A 19,434-nucleotide genomic window follows, 5' to 3' on the forward strand; every position below is an offset into this window, starting at 1 on the left:
GAACTGAGATGGAGAATAGAAACAGACTTCATCATTCAAAAGTCTAAAAAATGGCCTTAGAGAAAACAAACAACTTCACTGGGATGTGTATGTTTGGTATATTTGAGAGATAATAAATTCATCATTGAAGCCTTACCTAATACATTTCTATATAACCACACAGGTTGAACAAATGTACTGCTTTCTCACTACCTTTCTGTAATTGTATACTTACTCTCTGTGTCCAAGTATCGCTTTTTTTTTTTTTTTTTTGAGACAGAGTCTTGCTCTGTCACCCAGGCTAGAATGCAATGACTGGATCTCTGCTCACTGCAACATCCGCCTCCCAGGTTCAAGCAATTATCCTGCCTCAGCCTCCCCAGTAGTTGGGATTACAGGCATCTGCTATCATGCCTGGCTAATTTCTGTACTTTTGTAGAGATGGGGTTTCACCATGTTGGCCAGGCTGGTCTAGAACTCATGACCTCAGGTGATCCTCCCACCTCAGCCTCTCAAAATGCTGGGACTACAGGCATGAGCCACTGCACCTGGCCTCTTTTTCTTTTTTTTTTTTTTTTAAACCTCAGAATTCCTAACTCTACTATAGACACTTTTCCAGAGAAAGTAACAAAGGGAATAAAATGATCTGCCTTCTGGAAAGCAATATTTAAGAAGCAAGTGGAAGAAATTTCTACAAATCAGACTGAGAAGCTATATCCTGGCAGTGGGAAGAAAAGTGCTTTGATGATTTTACAAAAGGGAGACAAAGTAAACTAGACTATCAAATGACACAGAAAAATAGAATATAACCTTACATATTAGACTGTATTAATAAGGAAACAATCCTTGAAAGACCTAACTCTTTTATCTGTGTTGGTCTCTGATCTTAAATATTGTTGGGCACCGCATTTATTTAGGCCTATGTTACACATCTCTGGCTATACAATAAGTCACTTGGGAACCTTTTAAAAATTACCATGCTCAGTCCCTTCTCATATGAATTAAATTAAAAATCAGCTGCAAATCACTGATTTAGACCAGTAGAATACTAATAAGTTGGAGCAAAACATAGTGTAATAATTAAGAGTATAAACCTGAGTTTTAAATCCTAGCTCTGCCACTTCTTGCTTATTTGACTTTGGGCGAGTTATTTACTCAGGAAAGGCCTAAGCTTTTCATTTCAAAATGGAATAATAGGAATATGTAATCACTTATATCATACTAAAGACCTTAGAAGAATGCCAAGCACATAATAAATGCTTAATGCATTTTGAACCATTTTCTTCTGAAAATGTCCCTCCAAATTCCTAAATTGCCAGTTTATGATCAGAGAATTTAGGCACTGGGATTATCTGAATTTCCTTCTTTTTTGTTTAATCTTTGTGAGTACTTATATTTAAAAATTGATGATCTGGATTCTGTATAAAGCACATTAGTAAAGCCTCACCCTAGAATGGATTTCAAATTGGAATAATAATAGCCAATTTGTTTCAGTGCTCACTGGGTATCAGGGACTTTTCTCAGCACTGTATTATAACAATTCTTCTAGTGTGGCTCTATTACTATCTTTATTTTATAGGTGAGAAAGTGAGAAAGTGGGACTCAAGGATGTTAAATGAATTCCTCATGTGTCTCCCTTAGAAGCCTCAGTTCTTAACTACCCTGCTCTACTGCCTGCCATACACATGAAGGATTTAGGAAAACAAAAAAATACAGAGGTTACATGAGAGCACATCACTCCTGGGCACACATCTACCTGGCCACACTGAGAAACAGCTCATTTTTTATTTTTACTTAATATTATTAACTTTTACACTTCCATAGAAAGCTGAGAATAGCAAATTTGTGCCCTCTGCTTAGTGGTGTAATATTTTGAGTACTTTATTATTCTATTTTCTGGAAGTAATTTGAATAAAGAAATCAAAATACACATGACACAGAAATTCTCTTAAGGGTTCTTAGTGTTTGCTCCCTGTTAAATTGAGTCGAAATATCTCAACTTGATAATACAATTTTGTTTTCATAAATGAGCCAGGCTTTTAAAGGCAAAGGTAGTGTCTCCCATACTTTTATTTTTCCATTGTGAGGGAATGGATTTTTAATAGTAAGATCCATTGAATATAATAGTAAATATCTAAGTAAAGTATGTGGACAAAGTTTCTTTTATATGCACTGTGATTTTGGCATATATAATTTTATTGCTTAGATTAATTTTCATTTCTCAATATGCGTTAGACTGCTATTTTTTTTTCCTGAAGAAGCAAAATTAAGCCTTCTTTCAGAGTTAAAAACTTATTCTATTGTTTACATTGACTGACAAGATTTACTTAAATAAGAGTGGAGAATTCAAATGAGTGGAGAATATGACTTATTTTTTCCTTCGCCAAAAGCATATCTTTTTATATTAGAACTTGTTTTTATTTAGACAGCTTTGATTCTGTTTTTTTGTCCTTAAATGTATTATCTGTTGATTTTCCATAAGCTTATAAATAACTGATTATAACAAAATAAAAGATAAACAAATCAAAAGCTACACAAGTACTGCCATAGAACCAATGAAAAGAGATTATAACAATGAGGAGGAAAGAAAGAAAATTGGAATGAGCCAGTCTCAGTTTTAAAAGGCCTGGTACACTGACAAGTGAACATATAAGATCTTGGGGAAATTTTGTGCCTCTCTTCTTTTTCCATATTAGTCAGCTCAAATAAAAGTTCTGTTTGCTATTGCGCTAACAGCAATTTCCTAGAGAAAACAAGTCTTCAACTTAAATTTCAATAACATTTGGAATTTTCACATTATCTTTTCGTTTTGTAAAATTCAGAAAGTAAATTACATAAAGTAAGTGTTCCTTCTGAAAGTATGATTTCCATGCTTCTCTCTCTGTATCACAGGATGGCTGAATTACTTTGTTAATTTATAATAGTGCTATCCAGCTCTTGTATGCAAAAAAAAGAAGGAAAAAGGAGTGACTCTTACATGTTACTAACCCAATGGTTCAAGTTAATTAGACTATAATGTTCACATTTTGAGTTATACAATATTTTTCATAATAATTATACGCTATGGAGACATCTATTAAAAGCCTAAAGTGATCATTTAAATGCAAAATCTCTGATAGAACTCCATTATATTTTTCATACTAAATTAACATTACAGGCTTCTAATGGATGCTTTAATTAGGCATTGATGTAATCAGCAATATTTGACAAAATAAAATCTGTCACTGTGAAATATTCATTATGTTCAATTTCTGTCAGTCAATATTAAGTGTTTTGTGAACTTTATGATTTAAGTAAGAAGCTAAAACCTAAGTGAGAAACTAAAAATCCCCAAACCTCCTTATATGTCATACAAAAAAAAATACAGTCATTAAGCATCTTTTGTGTTTCATAATCGCCAAACAACCAGCTTCTTTATAGACATTTATACTCAGGGGCACTCCATTAGAAGGTTGTCTTAATGCTTCAGAGAATGAAAAAGAAAAAGGTCTATTCTAATCGAAATACACATGTTTCATCAAGCAAATCAAACGAAGTGTGTGTGTGTGTGTGTGTTTATATGCACCATTAGAAGAATTCCATGGTCAAAAGGGGAACGAAGAGACAATTAGAAAGGGTCATGGAGTCAGCTGAGATGTAGAAACAGAAAAATGCCACACAAAAGGCAGGAGCAGTTCATGTAGGGGGTAAGCAATTACAGGCCAAGGGAGAGCTATGCTGGGAGAGAAAGTGGAGATGCTTACCAGTAATTTTCCCATTGGCTTCCAAGGGAGGCTGCCAACTCACAATGACGGCGCGAGGCTTCCCTTCCCTAGTAATGACTGTCAAGTCCTTGGGAGCAGAGGTGGGGGCTGTGAGGTGAGACAGAGACAAGGCCTTGTCATTGGATGTGAAAGAAAATAAACATTGGTGCAACTTTCATCATGATGTTGACATTCAGAATCTATCGAGAAGTATATCATTTCTATTTTGTCATTTACAGTTTATTTCAAGGATTTGAATTAAACAAGCAAACAAGGACACAAAAATTAATAATTTTTATGGAAATCAAATGATTCCCAAGGTGTGACTCTAGAGAGCAGAAGAGAGTATGTGTGAATATAAAGGAGAAAAGTACAGCTGGTATTTCAAGTGGGCTCACACTAAAAATATAAGAATCATTATAAGAAGGAAGAAATGTATACTTAGTGAGATGGATGATTACATATCTTTTTTTAGTTTTTTAATTATTTTTATTTTTGAATTATTTTTTTTTTTTGTGACAGGGTTTTGCTCTGTTACCCAGGCTAGAGTGCAGTGGTGCAATCATAGCTCACTTCAGACTCAACCTCCTGGGCTCAAGTGATCCTCCCACCCCAGCCTTCTGAGTAGTTGGATCCACTGTTGCACACTACCACTCTTGGCTAATTTTTAATTTTAATTTTGATTTTTGTAGAGATGGGTCTCACTATGTTGCCACACTAGATGATTATATGTCTTCAAAAGAATTTTGTTACAACTGTAGGCATTTATAAATAAAAATGTCATCTAATTCTATACTTCCTTAAAAGCCAAAAAGTTTTCAAAAATAAGTTAAAACTGAGGTCAAAATATCTTAGCTAGGTGACATATTAGGCATCTTCTAAACCAACAGGAAGGCACACATGAGAAATTAAAATAGAAGAGGTAAAAAATATCTATGAGTATCTTAGTATCAATCCAGCATGAAATAACATGGCACAAAGTCCTGCTCCTAAGGCTACTTCTCCCACATGTTGTACTCAACACAATTTTAAATATTTAAAGGTGGCAGCAAACTGGCTAAGTTAGCCCAGCATCTTCCAGGTTTCTTCCAATCTGGTCTCTCACTTTCTATGTTTTGGAAGACAGTTTTCCTTCTGGGTAGCTCACAATGCTGCAAGTCTATTATTCACAGCATCTTTGCTACCCTTAGTCTAACAAGGGCAGATTCAGAACATATTGGGCTCTACATTTGGGATATGGAGGAATTTCCTGGTCTCCACATAAAAATTCTGTGTATGACAAGATAGTTAGACATCAGTCTCTAATTCTGAACTCATCTTCACCCTATTCCCTTTGGTGCTTCTGCTGATCATATATTGCAGAATCTGGACATTATTAACACTGTATTTCCAGTATCTCTTCCTGAAGAGCATTCTGAATATGAGCCAAATAGAGGAGACATCCATCATTCCCATCTATCATACCATTTTCTTTCCAACACCCTGATCCTCAGAGTCACTGGGATTCCAGGTTAACCAAATGTGCAATTAATTTTAATCCTTGACAATGTACTTAATATATTCACATTTTCAAAAAACAAGAAGGGATGGATGGAGAAAGAGAATTAGAAGAGAAGGAGGGAAAGAAGGAGAAGAAAACATAGATCCAGTGTAGTTGATCCCTTAGCAAGAGACTGAATATATACTAACACAGTATGAAATAACAAATGTGGTGTAATATAATATGATATATATGGCTTAATGAAACCAGATCAGGAAATTCTTGCAAGAAATGCAGATTCATTATGGCACAATACTAAAAAGATAATGCTGTCTTAAAGAGGATTATTCTCACAGAAAGGTCATTCAGGATATTTTCCTGACTATGAATGGGAAGGTAAGATACAGTCACAAAATAACTTAGATTAGTATATATCAAACATCACAAAGAATTTTCCACTTAAGGAAGTAATTAAAATCTTTGTCTTTTTTACTAGTGAAAATAGCCTGTTTTGTTTTAACTATGTTAAAATTCAAATTGATGTTTGTTTAGAAAATAGTCAAATGATTATGATTAGATTGCTTCACTGAATCTGTTACATATTCAAAAAGGATAAAGTGACTCTTCAACTTTGGCCAACAATATAATACATTGAAGAATTAGTTATTTAATTAAAAAAATCTAACAACCTATCTAATTCAGGTGCTGTGCAAGCTCTTATTTTTCCTCAAGTCATGTGAATATTGGTGAATAAAAATTTGGTATTGGAATTAATGACCTAAATGTCTAGCATTATCATATGAACTGCACACTGTTCCTTAATATTTGGAGAATAATATGGCCCTCACAACTTCAATAATCCCTACCAAGTCAAATAGAATTCCTCTGGCTTGCTCTTCTCCTGAGTTCTTGAGTTCTGCCTGGAATGATTTCTAAAAATTCTTCATTGTCTACCCATTCTCTTTGGATTAAATATAAATAAAAATAAACACCAGGACCACTAGGATTTATATTCTACTTTCTTTTACGTACTTCATTCCCCTTGTTGTCCCATGAACACTGTGCTCAACTTGCTTTGAGCCAATCATAAGTGTCTCTTTAATACATCATCTTTCTGACACCTGCTTAGGTATTTTTACACATGAGTTTTCCATCCTTTGGAAATCCCTGGAATGAATATGTGATAATTCAACTAAGCCAGAGCTCAAATGTCACTTATTTTGTGAAACTTCCTCTTATTTTTCCAGACAGAATCTGCACTTTGTTTGCTCTGATTTCAACTTGTTCACAATTTTGTGATTATATTTCTGATAATACTTCAGGACTTTAAAAAATACTTTTTCTTTTTTATTGGACCATAATTCTCTCACAGACATAGACTTCTTACCAAGTTCCTATCTCAAGGCATGACAATTTTAAATGAACATTATTAAAAACCCTTAATTAATATCTTGGTCCACTAGACAAGCACTGCCCTCTGATTTATTTGGCTCTCAATTTTTCCTATACTTGTATTTCTTTAATAAGTGCATGAATGGAAGGTCCCATTCAAGTTTCAGAAATCAGCCATAGGAATTGTATTGAACATTTGTTATTTGGACTGTCCAGTATCCCATCCTCTCCTCTTCCTTTTAAAGAAGCACTTGTTTTTTCTCTTTGAAAAACAAGTTCTCCTCTGTATCCTGAAAGCTTGGTAGCAATATTGATTGAAAATTCTATAGTCTTATCCCATCTTCTCCCTTCACCTGTCTCAAGAGATGTCAATAATGTTCTCTCTTTTGTGAAACAGAATCTACATACAAGGAAATAAAAAAGGTGGAGTCAAATAATTGCTATGGTAGCATCTTGAGGGGATAGACCAATAGTTCCTCATCTCTATAGCCTAGGAATGATAAGGCTGTTGCCTGTCTATTTCCAAGTCCTAATTATGTAAGGTGTCCTTCCCGTCACTTTTATTTTACTTCATTTAACCAAAGTCAAATGAAGGATTCATTATCTGGACAGAATGAAATGTTTGATTTCAAAAATTTTCCAGTCACTCGTATCTTTATCATGAGCCATTTCAACACATAATGGTGTAGCCCCATATGATCTTTATCTGACAGAAGAACTAGAAGCAAACTTTACAGTTATTTTATTCACTGAATTTCCTTCTCACAGTTATAAAACCTGCAGACACTTGTGAATTACTTCTTGCTTCTTATCATCACTCAGGGATCCTATCCACATGCTATTTACACCTTTGTCCAGTTGATTACCTTTTATACTAACCACATTTCTAAAAGTTAATGTCATTTTGTTGGCAATGGGTCTCACCACTGGTGTCTCTACAAGGCTAGGTGGTTAATGAGAAATCATTAGGGTGCGTACATCAAGTCAGATGTTGGCGTGCATTTTATGTTTATGAGAGGAAAAAAATGAATGAATTTGCTTGTATTAAGATGACAATACTACTACTTCTCTTTCACACAAGGAAGGCCAGATTTCTTACTATTTCATATTTACCTACATTCATCTCCTTTCAAGTAAAAAGGAAGAGCACACTGTTTACTTGTTCACTCTATCCAATAGCATGTATCTCATCCAGCTGGTCTTATTCACCCTAAGAAGCTGTGAACATTCTGAATTTAGGGTGGAATTCTGAGAAGAAGAGATAATACCAGGTAAAATAGAAAAATAGGATGTTAAAATTAAATTAGGTCAACTAGAAATCTACTTGTTGAAAGAAGTATCTACAGATATGTAAAAATATTCTCACTAGAACTCTAATAGTTAAGATAATAGTTGGAGAAAAAAATTAGAACTGCAATCCCATGGGACAAATTCTAATGGAAAGAGAAATTCAACTTACCCAAGAAAGAGCTTTATTGGCATTTTTTTAAATTTGAAAATTGGTGTAGTTTACCCACAAATATGATATATCATGAAACCAATAAAAAAAATATTAAGCCCTGGATTCTTCAGAAGTTGGATTTCTGTGAACTATAAATGTCAAGTACACTGCATCCTTGTTAAGGTTATAAACTCTACAGTTATGATCCATAGTAAATGTGACCAGCAAAAATTACAGTGAATTGAATTACCCTAGATTTGAACTATTTAAAATTGCATAAAGGTCTTCTATTACGTTATCCCATTTCCAAAGAGTGAACAAGACCACCTGGAAACTCCTTCCCATATCCAGTCAAGGTTATTCACAGTAAATATCCATGAGACTTCAGTTATAATGCAATGTTTTGTTTTGCATCTATTTTTTTTTTTTTTTTCAAGGTGGGAAATACCTACCATGACTATTATTCAAAGACACAACTGTTTTGGACAGAGTTCAATGGATAGATTTTTGTTCTTTATTTAAATGTAGTGAAAAGAAGATTTATAGTTAGATCACCTGAATTAACACCCTGAAAAAACCATGTATTGATCACGAAAGCAGATTATTTAAGCCATTGGAGATTCATTTATTTTTCTAGTGTGAGAAGAATACTCTTAGATATAAAAATGCTATGAACTATAGAGGATGAAATATTTTATATAGGATAAGGTATAATTGAGACACCATAGGGAACACGTGTTCTAATTTCCACAGAACTTGGAAAATGCGATTACCAAGGGTCAAAAGTAGACATTTCCTCACATACCTGCTTCATACGTGGTGGCATGCGCAGTCATGCTCCAAGTACTGGACCTTCTATTTTTTGTTACCATGACCGAGAATTCATACATTGTGTTTGGTTTGAGGCCTGTTGCTGTATAACTTAGAGATGTTGTGTCTTCTGACTATACAAGTAGGAAATAGCAAAGAGATAAAAAATAAACTCTATCAACTTGGTAAATCAAGACATGTAAAAAGACTGTTAAACAACTCAGCACAAAAGTAATCTACTCCCAAACAGCAGAGGAATAGGGCATAGCACTGACTCGACTTCCCACCTATTAACCAGTTCACACTGGCTGATTATCCATCTACAATATAACCAATAAAATTAGGTATTATGGTTGTCCAAAGGGGCTACTAGATAGAAAATTTTCCTAGTAAGAGATGATGAAAGGTCTAACATGTTGAAGCATATTTTCCATATAATCAGGCATATAAGAGGCAGACTATGCCTCTTATAAATGTCAATTTGTGTTTGGTATTTAGATATCTTTTTTCAAAGTTAAACACTTACCTTTATTGAAGAACCAGAGCAACAGGACAAATTCCACTTCCTTCTGTCAACTTGATTTTTGAAATTTTCTACATTGAACTTAATTCATTTATAATCAAAATCTGTTTTTTTTTTTTTGCATAAGTTTTAATCTTATAGATTTTAAATAGAACATTGTTATTATTTACCACAGGTAACAAAGTTAATTTATTAGAGTTCTACTGTTTATCATGTTTTTCAAAAAGCCTTTAAGGTTTAAACTTTTAGGGCTTCCAGAATCCATTTACATCTTATAGAGAACATGAGACAAAAGAAATGCTGCGTCACGTGTTTTTCATTCTTTGTGTAGACTTCACATTAAACAAACATTTAACGATGGTAACTGGAGCAATTGATCAAGGACGGAAGAGCAAATTGGATAAATACTAAAGGATTACATTGGTGTTTAAAGTGGTGTTGGTATTACTGAAGTCTTTTGAATCCATTCTTTGTCTTTTAAATGACAAGTTAGAGATATTTCAGTGGAAAGTAAATTATAGTTCTTTATTGCTTACTCAAAATATCAAAATGGGTAATAAAAACATGCTACAAGGTTTAATATGTTAAAGTATATTTTTCATATAAGCAAAAAAATTGAGACTATCCTCTTATAAATATCATTTTGTGCTTGGTATGAGGTATCTTTCTTCAAAGTTAAATATTTTAAAACTTATTACATTTATTATCTATTTACGTCTAAAATAATTAAGAGAAACTCTTTTCCCCCACTCATATCATATGTATCTCACCCTTACTACTGTAGGAAGGGATATCTTTTTAAAAAAATTCTGTTATGAATCCTTCTTAGGTTATAGTTATGAAAATTGTGTATTTCATTACAACACCAAATAAATACGTAACTGTACTAATAACGTTTCAGTGATGTGCCTATCCAGCCTATTAAAGCAATGACCTCAAATATTTATCAGAAGTCTTCTTAAAAATAACTGTAGGTTGGCGCTGTGACTCACGCCTGTAATCCCAGCACTTTGGGAGGCCAAGGCGGGTGGATCACCTGAGGTCAGGAGTTCAAGACTAGCCTGACCAATATGGTGAAACCCTGTCTCTATTAAAAATACAAAAATTAGCTGGGCGTGGTAGCATGCACCTGTAGTCCAAGCTACTCGGGAGGTTGAGACAGGAGAATCGCTTGAACCTGGGAGATGAAGGTTGCAGTGAGCCAAGATAAGGCCATTGTACTCCAGCCTGGATGACAGAGTGAGACTCCATCTCAAAAGTAAAAAATAAGAAAAACCTGTAAAAATATATGCCCTAAATAAATGTAAATTTTTTTGGTATAATCAGGAGATGAAATTCCATCAAATAAAACACAAAGTGGTCAGCTAGTATCTGACATGCAGATATATTACTTCCACTTTTGCCTTCCTTCATGATCATGAACACCTCTAAGTCTTAGAAATGGAAATAAAAGGGAGAAATGAGGCAATAAGAAATATTTTAGGTAAGAGAGAAGGATCATATCTCAGTAAAAACAGTTTCTGGGCACAGACACCACTGGCATTTGAGAGGCCAACAAGTAAGATCATCTTTGTGCTCTAGATTGACACCTTTGCATTCTGTAATACCATGAATTGCTGAGTTTCCTCTAAAACTTTATAGAAAGCTACTGCTTATCTTTAAAAAAGCCTAGAAATACTTTGGAAAAGCATGGCCAGTTATCTCTGTGAGTATGGAATAACCAGATAATACCTCTCTCAGCCTTACTTTTTTTTTTTTTTTTTTTTTTTTTGAGATGGAGTTTCACTCTTGTCACCCAGGCTGGAGTGCAAGTGCAATGGTATGATCTCGGGTCACTGCAACCTCAGCCTCTCGGGTTCAAGCAATTCTCATGCCTCAGCCTCCCATATAGCTGGGATTACAGGTGCCCCCCACCTCGCCCAGCTAATTTTTGTATTTTTTAGTAGAGATGGGGTTTCGCCATGTTGGCCAGGCTGGTCTCGAACTCCTGACCTCAGGCGATCCACCCGTCTCGGCTTTCCAAAGTGCTGGGATTACAGGCGTGAGCCACTGAGCCCAGCCTGAGACTTTTCTTGTGTGTAAAATGGACACAACCATAGCACTGACTTCATAGCATTATTTAAAGTGCAAACTAAGACAAGTAAAACACAATGTTTGGCCCAGAGAAAGTATTAAATAAATCTTAGATACATTATTTCATGCATTGTCTCTTGTATATAATTTTAGGCATGTGTTATATGCTCCCCCCATTGAGTTAGATGCAGTTTGAGAGCTGAGACTGCATCCTGCACAACTTCATATCCTCTGTAACATCCATGTTATATCTAGTAAGCACTAGTCAACACTCAATGGATATTTTGAATAGAAATTTGTATAAAACATCATATGATTAAATACCTTAAAAGAAAAACATATAGAAAATATCTCCATTTGATCGACAAAGTTAATACAGGGTTTTAGACAATCAACACATGAGCATCTGTATTATAGCTTGCTTTGGGACTAAATGGAACTAGAAGAGCACTCCTGTGGGGGAATCCCTGGATAATGTCATTGGGGTCATCTGAGATTCAGCTCTAGTTTAATGAGGAATTTCTGTCAAGTTATATCACCTACCTCTGTCTTCATACTTAACTACAAAGAATCCCATTGTTTTTACAGTAAGTATGGATATTTCCATCATATAGATGAGAAAAATGAGACTGAGCAGGGTAAGTTTCATGACAGGATGTTGCAAAGTCAACCCCTGAGCCCAGGTCATGTGGCTCCATGTATGTTTTGTTTCATATCGTGTGTATGTCCTGCCTACCTTTTAAAGCTGTAGTGGAAATGAGATGAAGTAAAGATATGACATTGACTTGAAAAGTACAAAGTGAAAACTCAAACAGTCTATTACCATTATTTGTAAAATTTAAATTTATTGTGTATCTTTCTAGTTTCCCCTAACCCTCCTTACATCAGGTTGTGGATATATATGCAGAGAGAAAGAGAGAGAGGGGGAATAGTATGTTAGTAATTGAAAACCTTCTGTCAGGAAGATGAAGGGAAGAGGAACAGCGCCTCACAGGCGCTCTTTGTGAGATTCAGTAATTCCATGTCTGCTATAGTAACTATTCAACTGAAATAATTTGTTTCAGGAAATTTTGGAACTCAAACCATTCTAGAGAAAACAATCATTATTCCTTAGAACATTTCACATTCTGGCAAAGTCGCCATGGCCATTCTGTGAAATGAATGTATCGACCAAGTACAGCAATTATGACATAAAATGTTTAAAGTGAGAAAGTAACCTTTTAAAAGTAAACTTAGAGAATCGGGTAATCTATATAAAAAGAGATTTTTTTTTAATGGTCTCATATGTTTCATTGGTTGTCTTTTCTGATGATGTTATCTTTATTTATAGTTCTGCTGAATCTTAAATCTACTACTGTAAGGAGATGGATAGGGTACTTACTACATACCTTGTATCAGTGATACTATTTAGACTTGCCTAGAGAGTTTTTCCAAATACCTCACCTAACAAGGCAGCAGTACCAAAGAAAACTGTCTTTAAATGGTTTCAACTAAAATCTGATTTATGACGAAATGTGAATTTTATGGAATTTAAAAGTTGAAAGACACCAGAGGAAGATCCAGCATGGCTACGGGCAGAGAGAGGCAAGCTTATAGAATTGGTGTTGGGATTTAGCCACAGCTCTAGGACTGGAGTTAAAAACACCCTCGAAATATTTTCATCCCCCCAAAATCACTACTAGCTTGAGGCTGGATTCAGGAGGATGGTAGTTCAGTGAAAAGAACATTGGCTAAAGTATCAGGAGATCTAAAATCTCAAGAGCTACCCCAATCGAGTGGTACAAAAGGAGTAGGAAGAAGACAGATGGCCAGGGTTGAACTATTTGATTTCTTAGTTGTTGGGTGACATTTATGCTCTTATTTTCAAAACTGACTTCTTCATTCCCAATCAGTATCTTGTGAAGGTTTAAGTTCTAAATGTGTTTTTATACATTGTATCTCTCAAATAACTTATGAATTCTTTTAAGTTTATCCATAGAGCTGAGTGTATAACTCATCCTAAAATTATATGTAATAAGTAACAATGACTACAACATGTTCTCTTTCAAAATAAACATAGTAGGTTCTAGGGACATAGTAGGTTCTTGACAACTACTTGTTGATTTTCTCATTTTTGTCTACATTTGTATATTTTCTATATATAGTAAAATCATAGCAGTTTCAGGAGGTAACAAAATTATCTTAGTATATAACTAGTTGTTATGATCCCTGAGGCTGGTTGATAGAGATTTGAAAGTGGTAATGACTGTCTCAAATATGTATCCCTGAGGAGCTCTTAAAGAGGCTGTGAGATGACTAGACAAGAACGGAGAGCTGGTGAATTCATATTAGGTAAAGGGGAGTGTAGATTGTGAGTTTTCTTTACCACATTAGGGTGTTTTCAAGGCTAAATGAAGTAGATGTTAATGGCTTAGAGTGCTGAGGTTACAAAAAGTATCTTCAAGTTATCTATTCCCAGTTATATTTACTGAAAGATGGGTCTCTGTGACATTAACAGGGTCGCTTTGGAAATCAATCTAGATTCCAAATGGAAAAAAAAAAAAAAAAAAAAAAGATACCAAAATCTATCCAGAAAATTAACATGGATCTCTGCTATTTTCAAGGGACAGTGACATTCTCTTGCACAGAATCAAATCATTTATACGAACTCAGCATCTGGTGAAAATCAAATAACGTTTTACAGCACTTGATGTTTTCCTACCTTGCCTTATAATTGTTTCCTAAAATACAATTATTCTCATGTTAATTTTAGATATTGAGTTATTAAAATACTTCGTTTTTCCACATAGATACACAGCGGCAAAATGACTCATGACGGTCCAGGAGGGGTTTAAAACAATGCATTAAACAACTGTCAGTTCATTTTAAATTTTCAAGTAGAACTTCACCTTGTATTTTGCACTCGCAGAAAAGCTGGTTCTCCACCGGACAGTGTAAAGTCGCACCTCAGATGTCTTTTGGTTCTTAGGGACAGAGTTGTCTGCCCAGCTGACCCTCACAGCATCATGGGTAAGAGCCACAGCCTGTACACCTACTGGTGGGAGCATGGGGGTGGAGAGATCTGGGACCGAGGTGGGGAAATCATCAAGCAAAGGATAATAATCAACTGGGTCAGTGGGATCTGGGTTTAAAAAACCCACCAAATGAAACAAACAAATAAATACGTAAATAAAAGCGTTAAAAAATAAATATCAGTGGTAACACATCACAATGAGTTAAATGCATGGCAATAATGATGAAAAGGGAACATGAGAAGAACAGAAAAAAATGTAATTAATTCAATTGGAAAACACATTAGAAACAGTATTGCTATATTGCAAAAAAGTAATTGAATATTTTCTATAATCTACTCATTCCTCTAGAGTGGTTTTATCAATTTGACTGTCACTTCTGCTTATATATTTTAAAGTCCATTTTTTAACTGTTGCACATTGCTTCTTAAAAGATATAGTCACAGAATCTATCAGTTTATTTCTGTCTACAAAAAAACTAATTGTTTATCTAATACCTATTTTTTTTGTTTATTTTCTCCCCTTTGTCTAACTTAATAGGGTTTCCCTAATGTTTTCATTGTTGCTTAGCTTGTATCCACATACACATTTCCTAGGCAAGAAAGACATAAATAATAAAGAACAAAGTACCCCGACATCCACAGCAACCTGTGTGTGACTGTGATTGCACAAAGTCAGAGTGACCAGGTACACATGATCCCATGGATCAATTACATATTTGATAACTAAGTTTCAGACAGCACCTGATTTGTTAGGCTTTCTTAGACTGGAATCCTTGAAAATGTAGAAGTGTGATTTTACCCACATTCTCACAGAGTAATTAGCTAAGTTTTTAGTCTTCGTAGGAGTTCCCATATTCCACATTCCTAAAATTTTATATTATTGGATGGGAAAACAGGATTAACTACAGACTTATGAGATTTACACTGAGGTATATGCATGCTTTGATCCATAATATAATGGGAATTTGCATAATGATGTGTGTGTCTTTACAAAATTCTCCAAAACACCTTGTAATCATGTTTATGCTGTGATATCAGAATAAGGGAAGCTGATTTCGTGGCCATATTAATAGTCTAACTTTGAGCATTTGATTTTGTGCTTAAAACATTTACATTTAAAAATATCTTTACATTATGTAGTGTATATTCTAACAAAAATAATAAGATGCGATAATGTAACTCTCAGGCTGGGCGTATGATGACATTTGGGGAGATGAGACCTACTAAAATGTTGGGTGTCTACAGCAGCATAATACATGGTTTATTTTTTTCAACAACCTAGTTTAAAGTGGATTGACTGCTGGCAGGTTTTGATGATTACTTCACTTTGTCCACTGCATTTCAAATGCCTATCTCCTATTCATCACTTATTTTCCAATGAATTATTTAGTAGTTTACTAGTCTGTGGTCTTTGGAGCAAAATATAAAACTGAAAACAAAAACTGGAAAAAAAGGAGAGAGAGAGAGAGTTGTGTTTAAAATTTAATGACAGAGCCCAGGCTTTCTGTGTTTTCTTTGATGTCTCTTTTTATTAAGGCATCCTTTAAACTCAAATGGATTTATAAAATGATGAAGGGGAAAGAGAAGATGTTGCAGTCTCCACAAGGATTCCAATCATTCATCAGATTTGTGTAGCAGTGGAAGATATTTTTGCCAAATTAAAGCAGGTGCTACTTTGCTTTACTTGTTTCTATTTTTATCTGACTTTACAAGAAGAACGTGATATACATATGGGAAGTTCTCTAATTTACAGACTCCTTTTTTGACCTATGTTACTGGATTACCCTCTTTGTTTTATTAATCCAGGTTTATTGGTAAACATATTAACTATATAGTTTTTCACAGGTGCCATTCATAAGGTTTTGAAATAGGGTGATTCTTCTTCAAGAAATGGTAATAGTCAATCCTGCTATTTCTGATCTTAAATGAGTATACTATTCATGACTATTGTTATTGAGTTTCTTGGACTCAGTTCCAGAATGCTTCTCTCAAATTTCAAGCAAGGGTGTTGGGTGGTATTTTACTGGTGGACTTACACAGTTCAGAAATTTCTATCCTTGGCCAAGTTTTATCTTTCCCATTTTATGGAATAATATTTTTTTTCAGATGTGGCTTGTCATCCTACATGACACTGCCTCCAGAACGGTGCTAGTACAATGACCACTAGTTATATGAACTATTTAAGTTTAAACAAATTAAAATTAAATAACAAAACATTCACTTCTTGTGTTGCACTAGGCAATTTCAAGTGTTAAACTGTTACAAAAACCTAGTGTCTGATGCAGATATAGAGCATTTCTAACAAAGCACAGCATTATCATGCATAGCAAGCACAGACATTAATACATATTGCATATATTAATAGTCTTTTTCTCTCAGGTCAGAAACTATTAATATTTGAATAATTGAATTTAACACATTCTTTTGTTGCTACGCATTTTTTTTTTCTCTTCCTACTACTGGGTAATTTATACACTGACTTTGAGTGGTTATATTCAGAAGAATTGAAAAAAAGTTTAGTAAAAGACAAAATATAGCCTCAGAATTTTTGCTAAGAAAGAAATCCGTTTGATTCCTAACAGGTGTTTTGGTAAGTGCCCATGAATGTTCAGTCATTATATTAACATTCAAAATGAACTTTAGATGGGTGTGGTGACTCATGCCTGTAAAACCAACACTTTGGAAAGCTGAAGCAGGAGGATTATTTGAGGCCAGGAGTTCAAGACCAGCCTGGGCAACATAGCAAGACTCCATCTCAAAAAAAAAAAAAAAAAAAAAAATGCCAGGTACGTGGTGCACACCTGTAGTCCCAGCTACCCAGGAGACTTAGGTGGGAGGATCCCTTAAGCCTGGGAGGTCAAGGCTACGGTGAGCCATGACTGCACCACTGCGCTCCAGCTTGGACAACAGAATGAGACCCTATCTAAAAAAAAATGAACTCTAAAAATAATAATGCAATTTTACATGTGGATTGTACTTCATTTTAACATTGATAAAGCAGTTGAGAACAAATCAATTCAGCAGCGTATTTTATTAGTCTTCTGATTTTTATCTTCTTCCCTTCTCCAGGCTCAAGATATCTTGTTCTTAAGACAACAAGAAATAAAGGGCTTTACAGCAAAAATGAGACAACTAATGCATTTGGCCAGGTAAGACTTTCAGCAGCTCTAATGCTGATATTCCCAGTATGGGATGAGGCTCCAGAGCTCACCAACATCTGTGGGCACATGTGTGCAGACAACTCCATAGCCTGATGCTTATTCTAGCTTGAGGATTTATTGCCTGTGATATATTTTGTAGTTACATTATATGGGCCCTTGTTCAAGACAGTGCATGGTACTCCTTTGCAGAAGCTTAGAGATAGGGGATGTCTTCTACATGGCACTGACACATTTATTAATTGAGTTTCCTTAACCTTTTATTTCATCTGTCCTTTGTTCTCCATGACATATGAAAACAAAATAAAATAATTCTGCCACTTCCAGAAAAAGTGTTTTCTTTTTTTTTTTTTCCTTTGAAAAGGGCTGGAATCACACATTCTTCTTGAACCCCTTAACTGGCTTTTCTTCAGTAAGAAAATTCCTCACACAAATTCCAACTATTAGTATTATTTCAATTCTCAGTTCCTTCAGGATCTGAGTCATCAGAAAACAAAAATTGCTTGGATCAATTGTGTTTTAGAAATCACTTTGGGAATGTCATATGCTAGAATTAATGCAACAAATGCAAGAAAAAAGAAGCTGATGACTCCAGTGGTTCTCTCTGAACAACTTCCTTTCAGTTTATTTGAATTCTTTCACCTTTACCAGTTTCTGATTGAAAAGTGACTTTTATTTGCCACCTCAGTGGTCCTTCCTTGTGGTCATTAGTTTTGGGAAGAGAATAAGAGCTTGAAAAGACTGACTGTAGTATCATTTTGCATGGCCTGATCACAAGTGCCAAGTCACCATGGCAACGAGAAGCTCCTGGGGATCTTTTACTATAGGCAGGACAGAGATGGTCACTAAAGGAAAATTATGGGACACAATGGTGCAGCCAAAGTGGCCTGTTTGCTCTCAAAGTATATTGCTGCTGGCAGAACAAGAGAATAAAGTTAAAATCCCAGACACCCATCATGTTAGCTCTTAGTTTATATCCTGAACTTCAATTCTTCTCATCTCTCAATATTTGGAGATAACACATTTGATAGTAAATATTCTCTGGGTTATTTACTCTTTTAGAGAAGTCATGAATCCCTTTGATTATACAATGAATGGTATATACGGTCTCCACAGATAAATAAATATACTGACATCCACCCAAAAATTTGCATTCTACTTTAGACAGATCTTAAACCTGGAAACAATGGTCAAAGATTCAAAGAGACTACAATAGCAACTTTGCCTTAAATAATATTACTAAAGTTAATACAGTGACAGTATATTCTGGAGACCATCACATAAGAATTATGAATTCAGAGAACAGCTGTATTCTTAAGACAGTCTACGAATGAAGTTTGTACATTTGGCAAACAAACTGCACTAAGTTCACACAAATTTGGGCAGAAGTAGCAGCCACGGGATTCCACTATTTATTTTATAACCATTTCTTCCAACTCATCCAAATTTCAAACTTCAGTAACATCTCATGTTCTCTGGTGCTTGCTATCTCAGATCCTTTGTTTTCATTAAGGGGACAATATCTGACAAGTTAAATGAGGTCTGAAGGGTGTGATGGGCAGGTTCAATGTATTAATGAGAAAGGGAACTTGGGTTTCACTTGGAGATTTCAGACATAAATCTGTGGCAGGGGGTTGGGGAAGTAGTCAAGTGACTTTCCAGGGACTCTGAATAGCCCTACAAATGTGTTGTTCATTGCATTTTGGACTAAGCCTAGGCGTGCTAACAAATAGCCTCCATAAATAGTTTGGATCTCACCATCTTACCCATTTCTTTCTCAGTTTCCTGAGCCCTTTTACTCTTATGTACTGCCTTTACAGTC

General features: G+C 34.9%; 1 protein-coding gene across 1 annotated transcript in view; it reads right to left on the bottom strand.

The window, feature by feature from the left end:
- Positions 1 to 19,434, bottom strand: part of DCC (DCC netrin 1 receptor) — a 1,259,004-nt gene that overhangs the window by 164,430 nt on the left and 1,075,140 nt on the right. Inside the window, exons 17-19 of the mRNA XM_026455168.2 lie at positions 14,330 to 14,562; positions 8,841 to 8,979; positions 3,723 to 3,830 (exon numbers count right to left, since the gene is read on the bottom strand). Of these exons, the coding sequence (XP_026310953.1) occupies positions 3,723 to 3,830; positions 8,841 to 8,979; positions 14,330 to 14,562 (480 nt within the window). The remainder of the gene's footprint in view (positions 1 to 3,722; positions 3,831 to 8,840; positions 8,980 to 14,329; positions 14,563 to 19,434) is intronic.

This window comes from Piliocolobus tephrosceles, chromosome 18 (genome assembly GCF_002776525.5).
Source record: "Piliocolobus tephrosceles isolate RC106 chromosome 18, ASM277652v3, whole genome shotgun sequence".
Lineage (NCBI taxonomy): Eukaryota > Metazoa > Chordata > Mammalia > Primates > Cercopithecidae > Piliocolobus > Piliocolobus tephrosceles.